Genomic DNA, 24,285 nt, shown 5'->3' with positions numbered 1-24,285 from the left:
GCCCATTATGGATAAACATTCAGCAAGTAGTCTGGATAGAGATTGTATAATAAAAACCTCATTGTTATGTCTAGTGGTGGAAAAATCCTTTGTGCAACTGGACTGATGTTCCCTCATGCATCCGTGTTTGTACACATTTGCACTAATTAACATGGTCTAACTCTTGATTGAAATAGCCACAACACCCATATACTGGTCATGATTTATAATCATGTTGTTAAAACACACAGATGCACTCTCTCTGTTGTTATCTACCTGACACATAGACAAACATGCTCTGAGATAAGATCTGAGACTGAAACACCAAATTAAACCAACCTTCAATTTTTCTCTCACAATGCCCTTGAAATAGGAGCAGAAATAGGCCACACAAGCGACTGGCCTCATTCAGTCATTGGATGATTGGATTCCTGAAGAAATCCATTTATACATCTCTTCAGTCAGTCACTTAATTTAGAACATGCGGACCAATGGTTGTTGCACACAATTCAACTTGCCAAGAGATCTGTGTTAGGCTAAAGTACATGAGACTGAAGTCAAGATATCACCTCAGAATGGCTTATTTCATTCAGTTAGCTTTCTTTTTCTACTTTTCCTCGGGGTCATTTCAACCATATAACTTGCTGTAGCTTTTTCTCTTCTTTTTTTTCTCTCTGACTGGCAGAAAGCATTACAACCCTGGTTACTGTTATTTTATTAGCGTGGCCTATGCCCTCTGGCCTGATGAACTGGTGAACTCACAGTGCTGACCTTTTTCACATTTTATGGATTTTTTCAAAGGATTTACAGATTGATATTGTTTCCTGCCGACATTCAATTATTTTTAATGCCAAAAGTACATACAAAATACATTCACTATAGTTTGAAGAAGTAATTAACCCATTTACATGTACATGACATATTGCTACACGTGTTATAAGAACAGGATGTTTTTTATATCATAACTTCCAAACACAACTTCCAAAGGCATCTGCAATTCAAATAATGTATAGATAGTTTTGTGTTTCCAGTTTATCAATATGCTTATTGTACTGTAACTAATGGCTCCCAGACATTCACACCCCTAGTGTCTCATCATCAGCCTGTTAGACTCCTCGACTGGGTCACTGCAGCTCCTGCCAATAGCTCTGTCCTACAGGCCTCTCATGGTCTCATTCTGCTGCTCACAGACTGAACAACCCTTAGCAGATAGGGATTCACTTTTTTGTTGTTAATGTGCAGCTATACGCCTCTGTTTGCCTAAAGAGAGAGAGATAAAGTATTTCAGTATGTGTCCTATTTTCTGTTCAAGACAAGACCCAAAATATTTTGTGCCTATCCAATCCTGCTCCTGTAACCACAGGCCCACCAGTTAAATTGTAGTGTCCAGATTATGAAGTCACCCCCCCTTCACTCTCATCCACTATCACAAACCCAAAACCCCAAATCATGTTGTGTTGTTACATCCTCTGGCAAGGCCTTTTGAAGGGAATTCATATTTCTAATTTTAAAAGATAGCAGCGGGGCAAGAAGGAACACTTGGGTATTTAGTTGACTTCCCTTTAAGATTGCAAAAGCCTTTGATTCCACGCACATGCAGGCATTAGTCGTCCAGATCCATGGAGCCTGTCTAATGTTCCAGTCATCCAAGCACAACTTCCTTGTGTTCTGCCTCTACTGATTCTCCTTAATGACTGGAGCCCTTTATTTTATATTTTGACACTATCCGGTACAATTTGTTGGATTCCATCAGGTGACTGGCATCGGACATGGTGCCTCTGCATAAAGACCAAATCCTATTACCCAGACATGACTTGTCCTTCACAGTTAACATCATGAGCAGTCTTTTACTACTCTTTCCAGCCAAAGTATACCAGCTTCTCAAAGCCTACTGAGGATCGTTTCTTCCATTTCTCGGTTATAGAATACCTACTCACTTTAATTTTCAGACAGTCATGTTGAGAGTTCTCAGGACTGCATGCAGTGGTTCTAGTTAGACCAGTTAAGTGAGACAACAGGTACGGCCTGGGGTCTTGCAACGAAGGAGGATACATTTACAACATTATAGAATATCTCTGGTTCAGCCTCCCGAGTGGCGCAGTGGTCTAAGGCACTGCATCGCAGTGCTAGCTGTGCCACTAGAGATCCTGGTCAGAGTCCAGGCTCTGTCGCGGCCAGTCGTGACCAGGAGACCCATGGGGCGGCACACAATTGGCCCAGCGTCGTCTGGGTTAGGGGAGGGTTTGGCCGGCAGGGATGTCCTTGTCTCATCGCGCTCTAGCGACTCCTGTGGCGGGTCGGGCGCATGCATGCTGTCACGGTCACCAGGTGTACGGTATTTCCTCCGACACATTGGTGCGGCTGGCTTCCGGGTTAAGCGGACATTGTGTCAAGAAGCAGTGCAGCTTGGCTGGGTCGTGTTTCGGAGGACGCACGGCTCTCGACCTTTGCCTCTCCCGAGTCCGTACGGGAGTTGCAGCGATGGGACAAGACTGTAACTACCAATTGGATACCACGAAATGGGGAGGAAAAGGGGTAAAAATAATAAATAAAATAAAAAGAGTCTCTGGTTCCATGACGAGGTTCCCCCTTGTATTGAGTTTTCTGAAAACCAGGGTCTGATATGGGCGGGTGGTGGGTGGGTGATGGCAGTTTCTTCTGAGTCCCAGTAGCACTTTCCAACAAAGGCAGATTCACATGCAGTGGTTCTAGATGGACTAGTTAGATAGACAGTTAGGGCCTGGGGGGTCTTGCAAGGGAGGATACGTTTCCATGACAGGGTGGCCCTTCACCCCCATTATAATTGAGGTTTCTGGAGACAGAGGTCCTGGATGTGGGGTTGGTTTCCTCTGGGTCCCATTAGCACTAGGACCTTGAAGAGGTTGGTCTACAGTGGTGGCTGCAGCTGGAGGTGCCACTTCTTTGTTCCAGGACATCATTTGTATCTCTGTCAGGAGGGACATATGGCCCTGGAGGGCGGCAGAGCAGAGCAGCACGCTCTTCAGCTGTAATTTTAACCATGAGCACTGAAGATGTAGGCTGAATGTGATCAGTCTTAACAATTCTGCCAGAGTGATTTACTTTAATGAAAACCTGTGGAGAGACCACCACTGTTCAGGATAGGGGTTTATTGCTTTGGTTTAGGTAATGATATGCTACATAAGGACATATTTAGGACTTTATTCAGAATAACCTTGAATAGAATGAGATACGGTATTGAGTTATTTAAATCCTATATCTGGGATGGGCATTTCAAATCATCAATATAAGACACCTCGCATGGAAAGCTTTGGTTATGACTGGTAATGTAGGGCCATTTGTTTTTGTTTTATGTTCTACAGTCTTTACTTAAGCTATACGGCCTGAGGAGGTGTGGTATATGGCCAATATACCACGACTAAGGGCTGTTCTTATGCACGGCGCAACACGGAGTGCCTGAGTAAAGCCGTTAGCCATAGTACAGTGCATTCGGAAAGTATTCAGACCCCTTGAATTTTTCCACGTTTTGTTACGTTACAGCCTAATTCTAAAATTGATTATTTATTTTTTTACCCCCCCCATCAATCTACACACAATACCCCATTATGACAAGGAAAAACTGGTTTTTAGAAATTTTTGCAAATGTATAAAATAAAAAAAACTGAAATATCACATTTACATAAGTATTCAGACCCTTTACTTTCAGGTCTCTCCAGAGATGTTCGATCGGGTTCAAGTCTGGGCTCTGACTGGGCCACTCAAGGACATTCAGAGACTTGTCCCAAAGCCACTCCTGCGTTGTCTTGGCTGTGTGCTTAGGGTCGTTGTCCTGTTGGAAGGTGAACTTTTGGCCCTGTCTGAGGTGTGAGGTGCTCTGGAGCATCAATGATCTCTCTGTACTTTGCTCAGTTCATCTTTCCCTCGATCCTGACTAGTCTCCCAGTCCCTGCCGCTGATAAACATCCCCACAGAATGATGCTGCCACCACCATGCTACACCGTAAGGATGGTGCCAGGTTTCCTCCAGACGTGACGCTTGGCATTCAGGTCAAAGAGTTCAATCTTGGTTTCATCAGACCAGAAAATCTTGTTTCTCATGATCTGAGAGTCCTTTAGGTGCCTTTTGGCAAACTCCAAGCGGGCTGTCATTTGCCTTTTACTGAGGAGTGGCTTCCGTCTGGCCACTCTACCATAAAGGCCTGATTGGTGGAGTGCTGCAGAGATGGTTGTCCTTCTGGAAGGTTCTCCCATCTCCACAGAGGAACTCTGGAGCTCTATCAGAGTGACCATCGAGTTCTTGGTCACCTCTCTGACCAAGGCTCTTCTCCACCAATTGCTCAGTTTGGCCAGGTGGCCAGCTCTAGGAAGAGTCTTTTATGAATGATGAAGGCCACATTTTTTGGTACCTTTCCCCAGATCTGTGCCTCGCCACAATCCTGTCTCTGAGCTCTATGGACAATTCCTTTGACTTCATGGCTTAGTTTTTGCTCAGACATGCACTGTCAACTGTGGGACCTTATATAGACAGGTGTGTGCCTTTCCAAATGATGTCCAATCAATTGACTTTACCACAGGTGGACTCCAATCAAGTTGAAGAAACATCTCAAGGATGATCAATGGAAACAGGATGCACCTGAGCTCAATTTCGAGTGTCATCGCAAAGGGTCTGAATACTTATTTAAATAATGTATTATGTTTTTTGTTTTTTGGGGGGGGCAAAAATGTCTAAAAACCTGTTTTCACTGGGGTGTTGTGTGGGGTATTGTGTGTATGGGGTATTAGGGGTATTGTGGCGCAGTGGGGTATTGTGTGTAGATTGATGAGGGAAAATAATAATTTAATCCCTTTTAGAATAAGGCTGTAAGGTAATAAGGTAATAAAAAGGAAAGGGGTCTTAATAATTTACGAATGCACTGTATACCACAAATCCCTGAGGTGCCTTATTGCTATTATAAACTGGTTCCAAATTTTTATTAGAACAGTAAAAAGTCTTTATTTTGTTAAATACATGGTATACTGTCTGATATACCACAGCTTTCAGCCAATCAGCATTCAGGGCTTAAATCAACCAGTTTATAATTAAGCTATAAAGCCGAAGGAGGTGTGGTATATGGCCAATATATGGCCAATATACTACGGCTAAGGGCTGTATCCAGACACTCTGCGTTGTGTCGTGCATAAGAACAGCCCTTAGCCGTGGTATATTGGTCATTTATACAATGGGTGGGTCTAATCCTGAATGCTGATTGGTTAAAAACGCATTCCTGGGCCTCCCGTGTGGCGCAGCGGTCTAAGGCACTGCATCCCAGTGCTTGAGGCGTCACTACAGTTCCAGGTTCAATCCCAGGCTGTGTCGCAGCCGGCTGTGACCGGGAGACCCATGAGGCGGGGAAAAAATGGCCCAACAACACCCGTGCCAATATATCCTCCAAACACCGGCTTCTCGGGCATTATCACTTAAATACCACAAACCCCCAAGGTGTCTTATTGCTTATTATAAACTGGTTACAGTACAAATAAATACCAGTAGAAATAAACACCCATGTCAGCCAATCAGCATTCAGAGCTGAAACCATCCAGTTTAAAATTCTGTTTATACTATTTGTGCTGTATTCTTGTGTGTTGTTTGCTGTACACACTCCCTCTCTTTTGCTCTCGCTGTCACTCTTGCTCCTGCTCATTCAATGGAGGTGCATGTAAACATCATAACAGATTTGCTATTATTAAATCATTCCGCTCTCTCTCCCTGTAGAACGTGTGTGGAATGAGAAGTAGCTGCTGTCAGTCAGAGCCTGTCTATTCAGGCCCATGTGTAGTCCTCAGGAGGAAAGACATTAGTAAATATTTTCTTAACTCTATTTTCTTTAAACTGCTTTGTTGGTTAAGGGCTTGTAAGTAAGCATTTCACAGTTGTATTCAGCGTTTCCTAGGACATTTACGCCTTTCCTAAGCACGCCTTTCCTATGCACTTCTAAGATGGCGCCGACAGAGATGGTCGCCTCGCTTCAGGTCCTTAGGAAACTATGCAGTAATTTGTTTTTTCATGTATTATTTCTGACATTGTTAGCACAGGAAATCTTAAGTGTTATTACATACAGCCAGGAAGAACTATTGGATATAAGAGCGACGTCAACTTACCAACATTACGACCAGGAATACAACTTTCCCGAAGCGGGTCCTTTGTTTGGACCTCCACCCTGGACATGGGATTTAATCCCAGAGGTATGTCTAGGGGTTTTGGTAAGTCTAGGTATATGTATGTCTATGGTGGCCTGAATTGGTTTCCAATCAGAGTCAGCTGTTTATCGTTGTCTCTGATTGGGGATCATATTTAGGTTGCCATTTTCCCTTTTGGTTTTGTGAGTTCTTATTCTGTGTTTAGTTGCCTGTCTGCACTAGCCATATTAGCGTCACGGTTCGTTTTGTTATTTTGTTCGTTTTGTTCAGTGTTCATTCTTTAAATAAAGAAGAATGTACGCTTATCACGCTGCGCCTTGGTCTCCTCCCTACGACGGCCGTGACATGGTCAGACTTAGAAGGCGAGCACACCATCCACCGCTTCCAAGCATATTACTCGCCAATGTCCAATCTCTAGACAACAAGGTGGACGAAATTATGGCACGAGTTGCCTTCCAGAGAGACATCAGAGATTGTAACATTCTCTGTTTCACGGAAACATGGCTCACTCGGGACATGTTGTCAGAGTCTGTACAGCCACCTGGGTTCTTCACGCATCGCGCCGACAGAAACAAACATCTCTCTGGTAAGAAGAAGTGCGGGGGTGTATGCCTTATGATTAACGACTCATGGTGCAATCATAACAACATACAGGAACTCAAGGCCTTTTGTTCACCTGACCTAGAATTCCTTAAATCAAATGCCGACCGCATTATCTTCCAAGAGAATTCTCATCGACTATAGTCACTGCCGTGCATATCCACCCCCAAGCAGATACCTCGACGGCCCTGAAAGAACTTCACTGGACTCTATGTAAACTGGAAACCATATATCCTGAGGCTGCATTTATTGTAGCTGGGGATTTTAACAAAGCTAATATGAGAACAATGTTACCTAAATTTTACCAGCATATCGAATGCGTGACAAGATCTGATAGCATTCTTGACCATTGCTACTCTAACTTCCGCGATGGATACAAGGCCCTCCCTTCGGAGAATCTGACCATGACTCCATTTTGTTGCTCCCCGCCTATAGGCAGAAACTAAAACAGGAAACGCCCGTGCTCAGGTTTATCCAACGCTGGTTTGACCAATCGGATTCCACACTTCAAGATTGCTTCGATCACGTGGACTGGGATATGTTGCGCATAGCCTTAGACAACAACATTGGCGCATACGCTGACTCAGTGAGTGAGTTTATTAGCAAGTGCATCGGAGATGTTGTACCCACTGTGACTATTAAAACATTCCCTAACCAGAAACCGTGGATTGATGGCAGCATTCGAGCAAAACTGAAAGCGCGAACCACCGCTTTTAATCATGGCAAGGCGACTGGAAACATGACCGAATACAAACAGTGTAGTTATTCCCTCCGCAAGGCAACCACACAAGCAAAGCGTCCGTATAGAGACAAAGTAGAGTTGCAATTCAACGGCTCAAACACGAGACGTATGTGGCAGGGTCTACAGACAATCACGGATTACAAAAAGAAAACCAGCCCCGTTGCGAACATTGACGCCTTGCTCCCAGACAAATTAAACAACTTCTTTGCTTGCTTTGAGGACAATACAGTGCCACTGACACGGCCCGCTACCAAAGCCTTTGGGCTCTCCTTCTCCGAGGCCAATGTGAGTAAAACATTTAAACGTGTTAACCCTCGCAAGGCTGCCGGCCCAGACGGCATCCCTAGCCGCGTCCTCAGAGCATGTGCAGACCAGCTGGCTGGTGTGTTTACGGACATATTCAATCGATCCCCATCCCAGTCTGTTGTCCCCACATGGTTCAAGATGGCCACCATTATTCCTATTCCCAAGAAAGCTAAAGTAACTGAACTAAATGACTATCGCCCCGTAGCACTCACTTCTGTCATCATGAAGTGCTTTGAGAGACTAGTTAAGGATCATATCACCCCCACCCTATCTGATACCCTAGAGCCACTCCAATTTGCTTACCGCCCCAATAGGTCACACTGCACACTGCCCTATCCCATCTGGACAAGAGGAATACTTATGTAAGAATGCTATTCACTGACTACAGCTCAGCATTCAACACCATAGAACCCTCCAAATTCATCATTAAGCTTGAGACCCTGGGTCTCGACCCCGCCCTGTGCAACTGGGTCCTGAACTTTCTGATGGGCCGCCCCCAGGTGGTGAAGGTAGGAAACAACATCTCCACTCCACTGATCCTCAACACTGGGGCCCCACAAGGGTGTGTTCCAAGCCCTCTCCTGTTCTCCCTGTTCACCCATGACTGCGTGGCCATGCACGCCTCCAACTCAATAATCAAGTTTGCAGATAACACTACAGTGGTAGGCTTGATTACCAACAACGTCGAGACGACCTACAGGGAGGAGGTGAGGGCCCTCGGAGTGTGGTGCCAGTAAAATAACCTCTCACTCAACGTCAACAAAACAAAGGAGATGAGCAGAGGGCGCACCCCCTCATCCACATCGACAGGACAGTAGTGGAGAAGGTGGACAGTTTTAAGTTCCTCTGCGTACACATCACGGACAAACTGAAATGGTCCACCCACACAGACGGCGTGGTGAAGAAGGCGCAACAGTGCCTCTTCAACCTCAGGAGGCTGAAGAAATTTGGCTTGTCACCTGAAACACTCACAAACTTTTACAGATGCACAATCGAGAGCATCCTGTCAGGTTGTATCACCACCTGGTACGGCAACTGCATCACCCTAAACCGCAAGGCTCTCCAGAGGGTAGGGCGGTCTGCACAACGTATCACCGGAGGCAAACTACCTGCCCTTCCATTACACCTACAGCACCCGATGTCACAGGAAGGCCAAAAAGATCATCAAGGACAACAACCAACCGAGCCACTGCCTGTTCAACCCGCTATCATCCAGAAGGAGAGGTCAGTACAGGTGCATCAAAGCTGGGACCGAGAGACTGAAAAACAGCTTCTATCTCAAGGCCATCAGACTGTTAAACAGCCATCACTAACATAGAGAGGCTGCTGCCAACATACAGACTCAAATCTCTGGCCACTTTAATAAATGGATTAATGAAGGTATCACTAGTCACTTTAAATAATGCCACTTTAATAGTGTTTACATATCCTACATTACTCATCTCTTATGCATGTACTGTATTCTATACCATGGACTGCATATTGCCTATGCCGCACAGTCATCACTCATCCATATATTTATATGTGCCTATTCTTATTCATCCCTTTACATTTGTGTGTATAAGGTAGTCGTTGTGATTTTGTTAGATTACTTGTTAGATATTACTGCACTGTCGGAACTAGAAGTACAAGCATTTCGCGACACTCAGATTAACATCTGCTAACCATGTGTATGTGACCAATAAAATTTGATTTGATATTTGGTATTCAGATTTACCTTATTCAGTCGTGTAACACGCTCTGCAGGTGTGGCTACCTTGCACGCTCTGAATAAATGTATTTCAACTGTTGAAGACCTTCCCAACTGATGACCAACAGATTTTTTTCATTGAGTTTTCGTTCAATAGGGCTTTCAGTACATTTATCTTTAAATTAAATAAGGTGTATTTTTTGTTGTTGTACATTTTGTCGATAGACTCAAATAAAATCTAATTTTATTTGTCACATGCACCGAATACATGCTCACTTACAAGCTCTTAACCAACAATGCAGTTTTAAGAAAATAGAGTTAATTACGAAATAAACTAAAGTTTAAAAAAAGTTACACAATAAAATAACAATAATGAGGCTAAATACAGGGGTACCGGTACCGAGTCAATGTGTCGGGTTACAGGTTCGTAGAATAGTAGAATATAATATTTAGTAGATTATTTCGAGAGGTGTTCAGAATATTCTAGATCAATGAAAGAAAGCTAGCTAAATATATGCATATTCCTCTCCGTTTCAGCACCAATTGGTAGATTTAAAAATACTCTGATCTTGTAGATTATTTAGGGTTAGGAAAATATTTCTGAATCATAAAAAACAGGTTTGTAGAGCCTTTATACACTAAATATATTAATTAATCAAAAATACAGTGGTTTGATTAATCCTGAAAGTTGCCACATTCAGTTCTTCAACCCATGATATTGTTGGAAGATTATTGTACAAACGTGTAGAATTATAATAGGAAGAAAAGTGTACAATAGTAGGCTATACCCTCTTCTGTTGCCTGCTCTAACTATGGAACTGTGTGATGACACCGCCAAGTATTGCGCCATGTGTTGGGTTCAAACTGTTACGACTTGGTCAGCGCTCTGCTCCATAACGATTTAATTAGCCTACATTTCAACTGTTACTAATGATACAACCACACCGCCGTGACCGCGTTTACAGAGGAAGCAAATGAAGGTAAACGAAACAATGTCATTAAATGGAATGATAATGTAGGCTATACCAAATGAAGGGAACTAACAGTAAATTAGCAGTTGAATATGTATGTTTATTAGGCCTACTGACTGTCGATTTCTGTTATTGGCTAATATTGAACATGATAGAAATAGGAAACCGAGAAAGTCGGGCTAGCCTATAATTAAGACATTCGAGAGTGCCCATCCCTGCGAGGTTAAAGGCCGTACAATTTAAATTCTGCCAAGTGGCACAGCATTTCATAAACTTTACTGTGGGAAAGTTGATATGTTGATATGCTTCAGTTTTCACATTTCACATTTACTGCCATTTCACGATTATAAGGTCAAATAGATCTAAAACAAGTGTAATTTATATTTACAATTCCCTTATCCAAACGGATGACTCATTTACCTGGCTCTTATCAATAGCTATTATCAAGTTGTAAATTATAGTGCATAGATAATGGTGTTATTTCCTGCGAAAAAATTAGATGCTTTTTCCACTTGGAACCGGTAGGTTCGCAAGACCTTATTCATCGTTTCCTTGCGCGTAAAGGTGGTGGAATTTTTAGGGAATTACGTCAAGGTCAGAATATGGGGTATCTATAGACACAACTCAGCCACACCTTCAATGATTCGATCACCCCAAACGAATAGCTGGTGAATAGCATGCTATTCTCATGCTTAAATTCAAGGTCAGAATACACGTAGAGATCAATGTGAATAAATGAAACGGCAAAACAGATATGTATGAGAATACCATCAAATAACTGGCAACCTTCTGTACTGTCGCCTCATATGAAACATTAGCTCTTTAATCCAAAATGCTGGAATATAGAACCAACGTTTTAGCTTCACTGTCCAAATAAATACGCAGGGAAGTGTAGGTATAAAATACCATTCCTTTACTTGTTAGTTACTGTGATTGCATTTTTCCAAAAATAATGTTCACAATTTCATATTTTCTTACTTTCCGTATTGTTCACTAGCAGTCATACTACCACTACCTCCCATATACTCCCTTTTCAGTCATCCAGCATTTCTTTCCAGACCTCACCCCCTCCCGTTCCTCCATTGGCTGCTGATAGTTATCTCTAGCTGTATGTGAAAGCGGCCATCGGGACTGTGACAGCCAGCCGAGTGCACAGCACATGTGTCATCTTGGCGTGGAGAGACGGAGAGGCAGAGCGTAGGGTAATTTTAGGTATAGAATTAGATAGACAGAGAAAATAACAGGGAAGAGGCAAAATATAGGATAATAAATAAGAGAGATACAGTGTGTGTGAGATGGAGACGAACAATGACGGCAGAGGAGACGTTGGAAGTACAATGGAAGATAAGGGGTCGGAAGAGCGGGGATTAAGGCATGCTAAATGAGATAGGACCAGCGGATATGTGTACAAATGGGAAAGGAACAAACATGAGATAGGCTACTGTATATGCACGGTTGACAGACATTGAATGTTGTCATCGTAGGTACTGTCCAGCCTGCCTGACTCATCCCCAGTCAGCGCTGCTCGTTTTGTACCCACCCTCTCCCACGTGTGCCGAATCACCAGACACCCCCCTCCGCATTCCTCCACAAAAACACCATACATGGACTATAGGCATGTGCCCAGGGACCAAGCTATTGGCCCACATACAAAACAAAATGTTACCATGCATGTACAGCTCAGGGGGACTTGTCACGTGTGTTGAACTGACCTCCAGGAGCTTCAGCTCTGCATCAAGGTCACAACCCTGCCTCCAGAAGGTCTTGTAACATATTTTAAAAGCAGATGACAAAAAGTATTCACACCACTTGAATTTTTCCACATTTAGTTGTGTTATGAAGTGGGATTAAAATGGATTTAATTGTAATTTTTTTGTCAACGATCTACACAAAATACTCTGCAATGTCAAAGTGGAAGAATTACATATACACTACTGGTCAAAAGTTTTAGAACGCCTTCTCATACAAGGATTTTTCTTTATTTTGACTATTTTCTACATTGTAGAATAATAGTGAAGATATCAAAATTATGAAATTACACAAATGGAATCATGTAGTAACCAAAAAAGTGTTAAACAAATCAAAATATATTTGAGATTTGAGGTTCTTCAAATAGACACCTTTTGCCTTGATGACAGCTTTGCACACTCTTGGCATTCTCTCAACCAGCTTCACCTGGAATGCTTTTCCAACAGTCTTGAAGGAATTCCCATGCTTTTACTTCACTCTGCGATCTGACTCATCCCAAACCATCTCAATTTGGTTGAGGTCGGGGGATTGTGGATGCCAGGTCATCTGATGCAGCACTCCATCACTCTCCTTCTTGGTAAAATAGCCCTTACACAGCCTGGAGGTCTGTTGGGTCATTGTCCTGTTGAAAAACAAATGAAAGTCCCACTAAGCCCAAACCAGATGGAATGGTGTATCACTGCAGAATGCTGTGGTAGCCATGCTGGTTAAGTGTGCCTTGAAGTCTAAATAAATCACTGACAGTGTCACCAGCAAAGCATCCCTACACCATAACACCTCCTCCTCCATGCTTTATGGTGGGAAATACACATGCAGAGATCATCTGTTCATCCACACCACGTCTCACAGACACGGCTGTTGGAACCAAAAATCTCAAATTTGGACTCCAGATCAAAGGGCAGATTTCCACCGGTCTAATGTCCGTTGCTCGTGTTACTTGGTGTCCTTTAGTAGTTGTTTCTTTGCAGCAAATCGACCACAAAGGCCTGATTCACGTAGTCTCCTCTGAACAGTTGATGTTGAGATGTGTCTGTTACTTGAACTCTGTGAAGCATTTATTTTGGGCTGCAATTTCTGAGTCTGGTAACTCTAATGAATTTATCCTCTGCAGCAGAGGTAACTCTGGATCTGCCGTTCCTGTGGCGGTCCTCATGAGAGCCAGTTTCATCATAGCGCTTGATGGTTTTTGCGACTGCACTTGAAGAAACAAAGTTCTTGAAATTTTCCCTATTGACTGATCTTCATGTCTTAAAGTAATGATGGACTGTCATTTCTCTTTGCTTATTTGAGCTGTTCTTGCCATAATACGGACATGGTCTTTTACCAAACAAGGCTATCTTCTGTATACCACCCCTACCTTGTCACAACACAACTGATTGGCTCAAATGCATTAAGAAGCTAAGAAATTCCACAAATTAACTTTTAACAAGGCACACATGTTAATTCAAATGCATTCCATGTGACTACCTTATGAAGCTGGTCGAGAGAATTCCAAGAGTGCAAAGCTGTCATCAAGGCAAAGGGTGGCTATTTGAAGAATCTCAAATATAAAAATATTTTGATTTGTTTAACACTTTTTCTGTTTACTACATGATTTCATAGTTTTGATGTCTTCACTATATTCTACATTGTAGAAAATAGTTAAAATAAAGAAAAACCCTTGAATGAGTAGGTGTTCTAAAACTTTTGACCGGTAGTGTATATATTTTTTAATGAATGGAAAATAAAACACTAATATATCTTAATTAGATATGTATTCAACCCCATGAGTCAATGAATTAGTAAAAAATTCTAAAAACCTATTTCCAAATTATGGGGTATTGTGTGTAAATTCGTGACACAAAATCTAAATGAATCTAAATTAACATAATAACCCTTTTTGGTTCCAGGTAGAACCCCTTTTCTGTTCTATGCAGAACCCTTTCCACAGAGGGTTATACATGGAACCCAAAAGGGTTTTACCTGGAACTAAAAAGGATTGTACCTGGAACCAAAAAGGGTTCTTCGCTTCTGAGATTGTTCTGTTACACTGCACTGGCATTTGCTTTGTAATATAGGTACACTATAGTGTCAGTACTTTCAGATATACCTTATAGAGGGTGAGGTGATGTTGTGTTGGATGGATGCCCAGCAGTCTTGGCATTCAAGAGGTGCCCTCCTTATATCTCCTGGTCCAGTCTGAGAGATGGCATCTCTCCTCACGTCTCTGTCTCCCAACCACAGTGGATGAGTTATGTGCATGGCCAGTGTCCCAGACTTGTCATGAGTCACCTCTCTCAGGCCCAGGGGCACTCACAGGCCAGAGGCTGGCTCATACTCCACGTGCACCCCCCTCTCTCTCAGTTGTTATTACCATGCTATCAGGTTGTGTTGCTGCAGACCCTACAGCGGTTTCTGTGACTTGTGTCTATCAGGTGTTCTGAGCTGATATGAACTGTCTCTGCGTCTCCGTGGTTACCGGGGAATGACAGACGAGGTGGCTCAGGTACAAAGAGAGCTGCTGAGATAAGCCACACCCTGGCTTGTTCTCCTCATTCTATTTCTGAGTTGGTCCAAGACCTGTGTGAGGTGTGAAGTGTAGGAGGTTATAAATAAGAGTGTGAAGTGGATGACCCGTCCTTTGCGCTCTTTCTCTCTTTTCTCTCCTGTTTTTACCTCCTCTGCTCATCACCTGCTGCGTCTCTCCCTCTCCTCCCCACCCACTTCCTCTTATTCCCCTCGATGCTCTGCTCTCATAAAACATCTTCACCCTTCTCTCTCTCACTGTCTCTCTTCCCTCTCTCTCTCTTAATTACCTGTTTCAGACGCTCTCAGTCGCCCACGAGAGGGCAGACAGCCAAACACTCAGGGCTGGCATTATGCTGCCAGAGCAGCCTAGGAATGGGGAGAATGTGAACTGCTCAATCACATGAACAGCTGAGTCAGTGAGAGCACATGATAACCCTCCCCACCCTCACCAGACATTTGGAATTTTTGTCTCCGATTGCTTCTTTAACATCTAGTCTGTCTATACTGCGTGGCACACTGATGGAATATGGTGAACATGGCTTTCCCCTGCTATTGTTTTTCAGTGAGCTTCTGGGAGATGGATCCAGACAACCAGAACCAATGCCAGCCCCACCCTGAGAACCCATCTGGACTATCAGAGGTTTTAACCCCCACTCCAGCAGCACCTCCAGGCACAGAAACGCCAACCTCTGAACCCTGCGCCAATGCTCCTGCTCCTCAACCGTCAGTCCCAGCCCGGCCTCGACGGCCTCAGAGGACCCCCAGAGTAGAGGGCTCTGTAGACATCTGTGAGCCCAAACCTGACCCCACAGAGGCTAACCAGGACAGATCCACGCCTGATGCTCCAGCTGGGGCCAGCCGTCATAAGCCCCTGCGCCCTGGAGCAGCCAAGCCCCCTGGGGGGCCTGGAGAGTCAGTGGGGTACACTGAAACCACTCTGAAGGCTGGCCCTAAAGTCCCAGGCCACCCCCCAGGGGCCCGGAACCCCATCTCAATGAGGGCAGCCTCAGTGCCCCAGCCACCGTCCTCCAGGCCTATACCTCCCCACCTCAACCCTCATGCCCAGAGGGCCTTCTCCGTGTCGGGCACCGCGGACACACAGGCCCAGGTGGTAGAAGACTTCAGGTGAGCTCCAGGCTCTGTGTGTTATCTGTCCAATCCAGCTTTCACTACCGCATAATAGTTTTTTTTAAACATGAACAGAAAACGCTTTTTAAGAGCAGGCTTCAGACCTTCAGTGTTGTGGGGGCCTAGTCATTTGTCAATACATAGCTCTAAGCACCATAGTAAAGGCTGCAGTGGCACTAAACTTTTACTGGGGTGTAGTTTCCATTAACAAAGTGAAAGGGGCAGGGAACTGATTGACTACTGTACATACCACCAGAGTACAGCCAGAGGAGAATAAGTTCCTGGTTTAGTGACTACTTCTTCTCAAGGTCTCTTCCTCCTCTCTTAACTCAAGCTCAACTCAAGTCAGTGGGTGTTTCTCAATATGCATTCTACCGTGCTCCACACTCTCATGCTCCAAGTGCATTCTCCAAGGACGTTCTCTTGAGTACATTCTTGTGAGGATGAGAGTGTGGAGAACGCATTAAACATTACATTTGAGAAGCACTCGCACTTCCCCTACTGTATTAGCTGATGCTGCATCTCCCCATTCATTGAACATTTTTCCAGTCAATGGAAACAATAGAGACGTAACAAGATATACACAAAGCAAACGTTTTACTTCATAATTATTAGCTAGATATATGTGAATCGTTGTAATCTAGCTAGCCAGCTTATACTAATGTTATGCAAGGTACAGTAGATGTCAATTCTTCGTGGGTAGCTAGCAAACAATTATTCGTGGCTAGCTAGCTATGGATTTACCCATTCACTGAACCTTCCTTCTAGCCAGGACAATGGAAATAGAGAAGAAAAAAGATATACACAAAGCAAACATTTTACTTCATAACTATCAGCTAGCTATATGTGAATCATAATAATGAAGCTAACCAGATAGTATAACAGGCAAAAATTACCTAAAAACAATGTTATCCAAGGGAGATGTTAATTCTTTGTGGGTAGCTAGCTAACAATTATTTGTGGCTATCTGGCTAGCTAACAGTAGTAACTATTGACTTACTATGAGTTTGCGACCTACGCACACTACAATGGGTATTGTAGGCATGTAACCATGACAAAATTAACACAGCATGTAATTATTAATGTATCAAGATAAAATAGTGTAGTCAGGTAACATACAGTGCATCCGGAAAGTATTCAGACCCCTTCCCCTTTTCCACATTTTGTTACATTACAGCCTTATTCTAAAATGGATTAAACTAATTTATTTCCTCATCAATCTCCACACAATACAACATCAGGACAAAGCGAGAACAGGTATTTAGAAATGTTTCGTAATTAAAAACAAACAAACAACAGAAATACATTGTTTACATAAGTATTCAGACCCTTTGCTATGATACTTGAAATTGAGCTCAGGTGCATTGATACTTGAAATTGAGCTCAGGTGCATTATGTTTCCATTGATCATCCTTGAGATGTTTCTACAACTTGTTTGGAGTCCACCTGTGGTAAATTCAATTGATTGGACATGATTTGGAAAGGCACACTACTGTCTATATAAGGTCCCACAGTTGACAGTGCATGTCAGAGGTCGAAGGAATTGTCGAAGGCACTCCGAGACAGAGGTCGAAGGTCAGAGGTCGAAGGCACTCCGAGACAGGATTGTGTCGAGGAACAGATCTGGGGAAGGGTACCAAAAAATGTCCGCAGCATTGAAGATCCCCAAGAACACAGTGGCCTTCATCATTCTTAAAGTTTGGAACCACCAAGACTCTTCTTAGAGCTGGTCGCCCGGCCAAACTGAGAAATTGGGGGAGAAGGGCCTTAGTCGGGGAGGTGACCAAGAACACGATGGTCACTCTGACAGAGCTCCAGATTTCTACTGTGGAGATGGGAGAATCTCCAGAAGGACAACCATCTCTGCAGCACTCCACCAATCAGGCCTTTATGGTAGAGTGGTCAGACAGAAGCCACTCCTCAGTACAAGGCACATGAAAGCCCGCTTGGAGTTTGCCAAAAGGCACCTAAATGACTCTCAGACTGATAAAACCAAAATTGTCTTTGTTCTGAATGCCAAGTCTTTGACCTGAATGCCAAGCGTCACGTCTGGAGGAAACCTGGCACCATTCCTACTGTGAAGCATGATGGTGGCAGCAGCCTCCTGCTGTGGGGACGTTTTTCAGCTGCAGAGACTGGGAGACTAGTCAGAATCGAGGGAAAGATGAACGGAGCAAAGTACAGAGAGATCATTGATGAAAACCTGCTCCAGAGCGCTCAGAACCTCCGACTGGGGTAAAGGTTCACCTTCCAACAGGACAACGACCCTAAGCACACAGCCAAGACAACGCAGAAGTGGCTTTGGGACAAGTCTCTGAATGTTCGTGAGTGGCCCAGCCAGTGCCTGGACTTGAACCCGATCAAACATCTCTTGAGAGACCTGAAAATATTTGTGCAGCAATGCTCCCCATCCAACCTGACAAAGCTTGAGAGGATCTGCAGAGAAGAATGGGAGAAACTCCTCAAATACAGCTATGCCAAGCTTGTAGCGTTATACCCAAGAAGACTTGAGGCTGTAATCGCTGCCAAAGGTGCTTCAACAAAGTACTGAGTAAAGGGTCTGAATGCTTATGTAAATGTCATATTTAATTTGAGTTTTTTTGTCAACAATTATAAAAAAACGTTTTTTGCTTCATCATTATGGGGTATTGTGTGTAGATTGATGAGGGGGGAAAACTATTTAATTAATTTTAGAATAAGGCTGTGATGTAACAAAATGTGGAAAAAGTCAAGGGGTTGAATAATTTCCGAATGCACTGTGTGAGATGTGGATAGGCAGTCGGAGTATATTTTCTCTCGCTTTAGCTAAAATAATGATCTGTTGTTTCAAGAAAATGTGCGTTCTTTTAACGTGGTTGCGTCATATTTTTTTGCTTACTTTCCTTTGAAGCTTGCACCGATGCATGCTTCAAAATATGTACAAACGGTATACTCATTCGAGAAGTGCCCTCCGTGGTCCGTTTCGCATACTTTGATTTGGACTCATTCTCCGGTCCTACCCTGCTCCAATTTGTGTGCTGGGAGCACAGTAGTATGCATGTTGAGAAGCACCCGTCTTTGCCACTGAAACTATGAAATCGAGCAGTCCCACTCTGTGTTGTTTTTGTGTTATTTTCTACTCACAGCACAGACCCAGTGTCCCGAGGCTTTGTCAGAGCTCTCTGCTAACCTCTCTCATTTATGATGCTAATTAAGCTAATGGAGAGAGTGGATAATCAGAAAATCAATAGAATTATATCAGAGAAAGACTTTGTATGTGTACTGTATGTTAAATGCTTAAGGATGTGCCCACCCAAGTCCTGAAATATGAATTAAATGTTCTGCAGTTCATTAAGTTGCCTAATTATTTGGTTACGGGTTGAACCAAGCTTCTATTGATTGTGAGTTTCTGTGTTCCTGCTCTATGATAGAGTGCACATAATCACATGGAATGTGGGCGGTGCCATGCCGCCGGATGACATCACTGCTCTGCTGGGATTGCACGTTGGGGATGGAAACACAGACATGTATATCATTGGGTGAGCTTTTCCCAGGTGGCAGTCAGCCAACCATCTCCCCATTGCCAACTATTCCAGAAGACCTCTCTTGTCCCTTATATCCATCCCACTTCGATATACAGTCCCCTAGGTTATGAGTGGTTGGGTTTACTGTCAAACAACATTGATCCATCTATCTAGCTCCCTTTAGTTGTGTTTCTGTTTCCCCCTACATATTTATTCTTGTTGCAGTCCTTTCCCTCTCTCTCTCTCCTCACCTATCTTTATCGCTCTCCCTATGGCCTCCGTATAATGACTGTGTGTGTAACTGCTGCTCTCTCAGGCTACAGGAAGTCAACTCCATGATCAACAAAAGGCTGAAAGACGTTCTCTTCACAGACCAATGGAGTGATGCCTGCATGGAGAGACTCAGCCTCTTCGGATACATACTGGTCAGTAAAGGGTTGACACAGAGACACGCACACTTATGCACAAGCACACTAACACATACACCACATGTTTGTGGTAAACACACAAAAAGATAATTAACTACAGAGCAAACAAATGGAGCTCACGTTATATACATTTGTGGAAACTGTTTTGAAATGTAAGTGCAGTGTGAGCCAGTTTCGGCACTCTCTGTGCTCATATCTCTCCCAATGCATGCGAGATAATATGCTAGGGCATAGTGGAGCGTGGAGGCTGACTACAATCAAGCGTGCAGTGTTGGTTTATCTGTTATCTTCCTCTGTCTGCCAGGCTCTCATACAACACACACACTCTCTCTCTCTCGCTCGCTCGCTCTCTCTCTCTCTCTCTCTCTCTCTCTCTCTCTCTCTCTCTCGCTCACAGCTCTGTGGCTTATCTTGAGCCCCTCACCCAATGGCATGTTGCAGCACTCTTGGTTAGGGAAAATTTCTCATCCGTTTCAAATGTGCTTATTTATGCTCCATCCATTCAAATGTGCTTGTGTGTGTGTGTGTGTTTATTTGAGAGACAGAGAGAGAGACAAAGTAATGGAGAGGAGGGGTCCTGGCCACAGCTGGTGCAGTGTGGTTGGTTGGTGTTTGTTGACCTGTCAGTGTCTAACACATTGTTTAGGCCTGTTGGAGCTGTAGGGAGAGCGGATGAACCTGCTGCAGAGAAACAGCAGAGAGCTAGACAAGAGAACGTCTCCCAGGGTGCTGGTTTATTTCGGGACTTTAATGCTCCCTCCATGTTGATGGCTCTGTGACAGTGAGACTGATACTGTCCCCTGGCCATCTCATACCCTGCTTGACTCCAAAATGCTCATGAGAACATTTTATGTGCATTTGTGTTCACATGCATGCATGGGTAGGCTTATTTGTTAGAATTGAATGTCTGAGTGGTTGTTAGTGTCTGTAGTCTACCTCAGAACTTGAACCATGACAGTACTACGTTAATAGTCTGTCTAGTCATGGCATGTTGCACAGACATGAGGTTTCCAAAAATGGCCTGTAGTAACCCAACACCCCCTCTTTCCTCACAGTCAGTAATATCCCACCTCCCTCTCCTCTTTCCTCTCTCCTCTGCTCTCACAGCCCACTGTCAGAGCTGGCAGTCAATTAGACCAATCAGAAGAGAGCTTGCCAAACCATCCACCCTAGAGACAAATCAGTCAATCAAGTATTTTTCTCTGTCCAGCACCGTCAACACTAGGAATCACTTACAGGGCAACATATCAAATCAAATCAAATTGTATTTGTCACATGCGCCAAATACAAAAGGTGTAGTACCGTGAAATGCTTACTTACAAGCCCTTAATTAACCTTTTTAAGAAAAATAAGAGTTAAGAAAAATATTTACTAAATAAACTAAAGTCCAAAATATTAAGAGCAACAATAAAATAACAATAACGAGGCTATGTACAGGGAGTACCAGTATCGAGTCAATGTGCGGGGGCACAGGTTAGTCGAGGTAATTGAGGTAATATGTACATGTAGGTAGGGGGAAAGTGACTATGCATAGATAATAAACAGCGAGTAGCAGCAGCGTACAAAAAAAGAGGGGAGGGTCAATGCAAATAGTCTGGGTAGCCATTTCATTAGCTGTTCTGCAGTCTTATGGCTTGGTGGAAGAAGCTGTTAAGAAGCCTTTTGTACCTAGACTTGGCGCTCCGGTACCACTTGCCATGCGGTAGCAGAGAGAACAGTCTATGACTAGGGTGGCTGGAGTCTTTGGCAATTTTTACGGCCTTCGCTGACAGCGCCTGGTATAGAGGTCCTGGATGGCTGGAAGCTTGGCCCCAGTGATGTACTGGGCTGTATGCACTACCCTCTGTAGCGCCTTGTGGTCGGAGGCCGAACAGTTGCCATACCAGGCGGTGATGCAACCAATCAGGATGCTCTAGATGGTGCAGCTGTTGAACTTTTGGATAATCTGAAGACCCATGCCAAATCTTTTCAGTTTCCTGAGGGGGAATAAGCGTTGTCGTACCCTCATCACGATGGTCTGGGTGTGTTTGGACCATGATAGTTTGTTGGTGATGTGGACACCAAGAAACTTGAAGCTCTCAACCTGCTCCACTGCAGCCCCGTCGATGAGAATGGGGGTGTGCTCGGCCCTCCTTTTCCTGTAGTCCACGATCATCTCCTTTGTCTTGATCACGTTGAGGGAGAGGTTGTTGTCCTGGCACCACACTTCCATATCTCTGACCTCCTCCCTATAGGCTGTCTCATTGTTGTTGGTGATCAGGCTTACCACCGCTGTGTCGTCGGAAAACTTAATGATGGTGTTGGAGTCGTGGCCACGCAGTCATGGGTGAACAGGGAGTACAGGTGGGGACTAAGCACGCACCCTTGAGGGGTCCCCGTGTTGAGGATCAGCATGCCAGAGGTGTTGTTGCCTACCCTTACCACCTGGGGGCGGCCCTTCAGGAAGTCCAGGATCCAGTTGCAGAGGGAGGTGTTTAGTCCCAGGGTTCTTAGCTTAGTGATGAGCTTTGAGGGGACTATGGTGTTTGAGGGCACTATGGTGTTTTTGTCCTCTATTGTAGCTTGGTCCCATATCTATTTGTGTTCTTGCCAACTCCATTGCTATCATTTTGTTTGGCATGACAATTCCATAATGAGTTGGCAAGAGAACAGAAACAGACTATTACCTAGGCTACCTCTATTGATATTTTGTTGGACGTATCAAACATTTTGTTTTTCCGAGACAAATCACAGGCAAAAATGTAATATAGAAGGAAATAAAGACAAAGCTTATAAAAGATGAAGAGTACATGAAAATTCCTATGGTCGTCAGAGCTACGCCCCAGCGGTAAACTGGATTTGCACTTGACTTCCACTGCAAAACTCCAGGACTGCCCTGTTGATACTGGCTAATAGCTCATCTCAGGTCTAAGTTTGGCACACACTCATACACTCAAACACACACTCACACAAACACATGCCTAGGGGTCCGTAATGTATTTTCTATTATCAACCCAAAATGTGGTTTGGCAGCCCAGGCAGCGCTCCCAAATGTGTTTACTGAGGAAGGGGAAGGATGAAGCGTTACTGTAATCTCTGTTCTGGAGTGAAAAATGCCATTTTGTACCTTTGGCTTGTTTCCATTAGGAAACTTGTACTTCATTTCCCCCTTCTATACCTTTATTAAAAATCAAATCAAGGTTTATTGGTCGCAAACACCGATTTGCAGATGTTAACGCAGGTACAGTGAAATACTTGTGTTTCTAGATCCAACAGTTCAGTAGTAGCTAGCAATATAAAACAATACATATATAATCCAAAAAGTAAAAAGAAAGATATTAAGAAATGTCAGAATGAATCCAATTAACAGCCCAAATAGGACTGTAACAGTAATCCAAACGCAATCTACACATATCTACACTGGATTAATGTACACAAGATATATTGGGAATGATATGTACAGCAGTAGACATACCGTATTAGTGAGCTATGTCAAGAATTCAGTATATAAATAAATAAGTAGTGTATTTAAACAGTGTGCAATGTGCAGTAGTATAAATATTAGAATGAGCTATGTTGACAATAAATAAACACTACACAAAACCCCATAGCAAAATGGATAAGAATTGCAGGAAATTATAAATAATATATTAAAGGTGTGTATAGCAATAGTTCCAGTGCATTAGGAAAGTATTCACACCCCTTGACCTTTTCTGCATTTTGTTACGTTACAGCCTTACTCTAAAATTGATTAAATATTTTTTTTCTTCTCATCAGTCTACACACAATACCCCATAATGACCAAGTGAAAATAGGTGCTTCGAAATTTCTGCAAACAAATGAAAATGGGAAAAAAACGGAAATACCTTATTTACATAAGTATTCAGACCCTTTGCTATGAGACTCGAAAATGAGCTCAGGTGCATCCGGTTTCCATTGATCATCCTAGATGTTTCTACAACTTGATTGGAGTCCAGCTGTGGTATATTCAATTGATTGGACATGATTTGAAAAGGCACACACCTGTCTATATAAGGTCCCACAGTTGACAGTGCATGTCAGAGCAAAAACCAAGCCATGAGGTCGAAGGAATTGTCTGTAGACCTCCGAGACCGGATTGTGTCAAGGCACAGATCTGGGGAAGGGTACCAAAAAATGTCTGCAGCATTGAAGGTCCCCAAGATAACAGTGGCCTTCGTCATTCTTAAATGGAAGAAGTTTGGAACCACCAATACTCTTCCTAGAGCTGGCCACCCAGCATAACTGAGCAATCGGGGGAGAAGGGTCTTGGTCAGGGAGGTGACCAAGAACCTGATGGGAGTTCCTCTGGGTAGATGGGAGAACCTTCCAGAAGGACAACCATCTCTGCAGCACTCCACCAATCAGGTCTTTATGGTAGAGTGGCCAAACGGAAGCCACTCCTCAGTAAAAGGCACATAAAATTATTTATACGTTTAAAGATAATGATTAAATAATTCTACCCTGAAACGTAACCATTAGGGAGTATAGTTTATGTAGCATGTATAAGGAATAATTAAAGTATTAAA

At 43.5% G+C, this 24,285-nt stretch overlaps 1 protein-coding gene across 1 annotated transcript in view; it reads left to right on the top strand.

Annotated features, from left to right (window-relative positions):
* Positions 1-24,285, top strand: part of LOC139576735 (phosphatidylinositol 4,5-bisphosphate 5-phosphatase A-like) — a 38,132-nt gene that overhangs the window by 2,242 nt on the left and 11,605 nt on the right. The window contains exons 2-4 of the mRNA XM_071403138.1: positions 15,264-15,825; positions 19,239-19,346; positions 19,648-19,756. Of these exons, the coding sequence (XP_071259239.1) occupies positions 15,278-15,825; positions 19,239-19,346; positions 19,648-19,756 (765 nt within the window). The 5' untranslated portion in view covers positions 15,264-15,277. The remainder of the gene's footprint in view (positions 1-15,263; positions 15,826-19,238; positions 19,347-19,647; positions 19,757-24,285) is intronic.

The sequence above is a fragment of the Salvelinus alpinus genome, chromosome 5 (assembly GCF_045679555.1).
Source record: "Salvelinus alpinus chromosome 5, SLU_Salpinus.1, whole genome shotgun sequence".
Lineage (NCBI taxonomy): Eukaryota > Metazoa > Chordata > Actinopteri > Salmoniformes > Salmonidae > Salvelinus > Salvelinus alpinus.
This window is presented reverse-complemented; position numbering and strand designations above follow the sequence as displayed.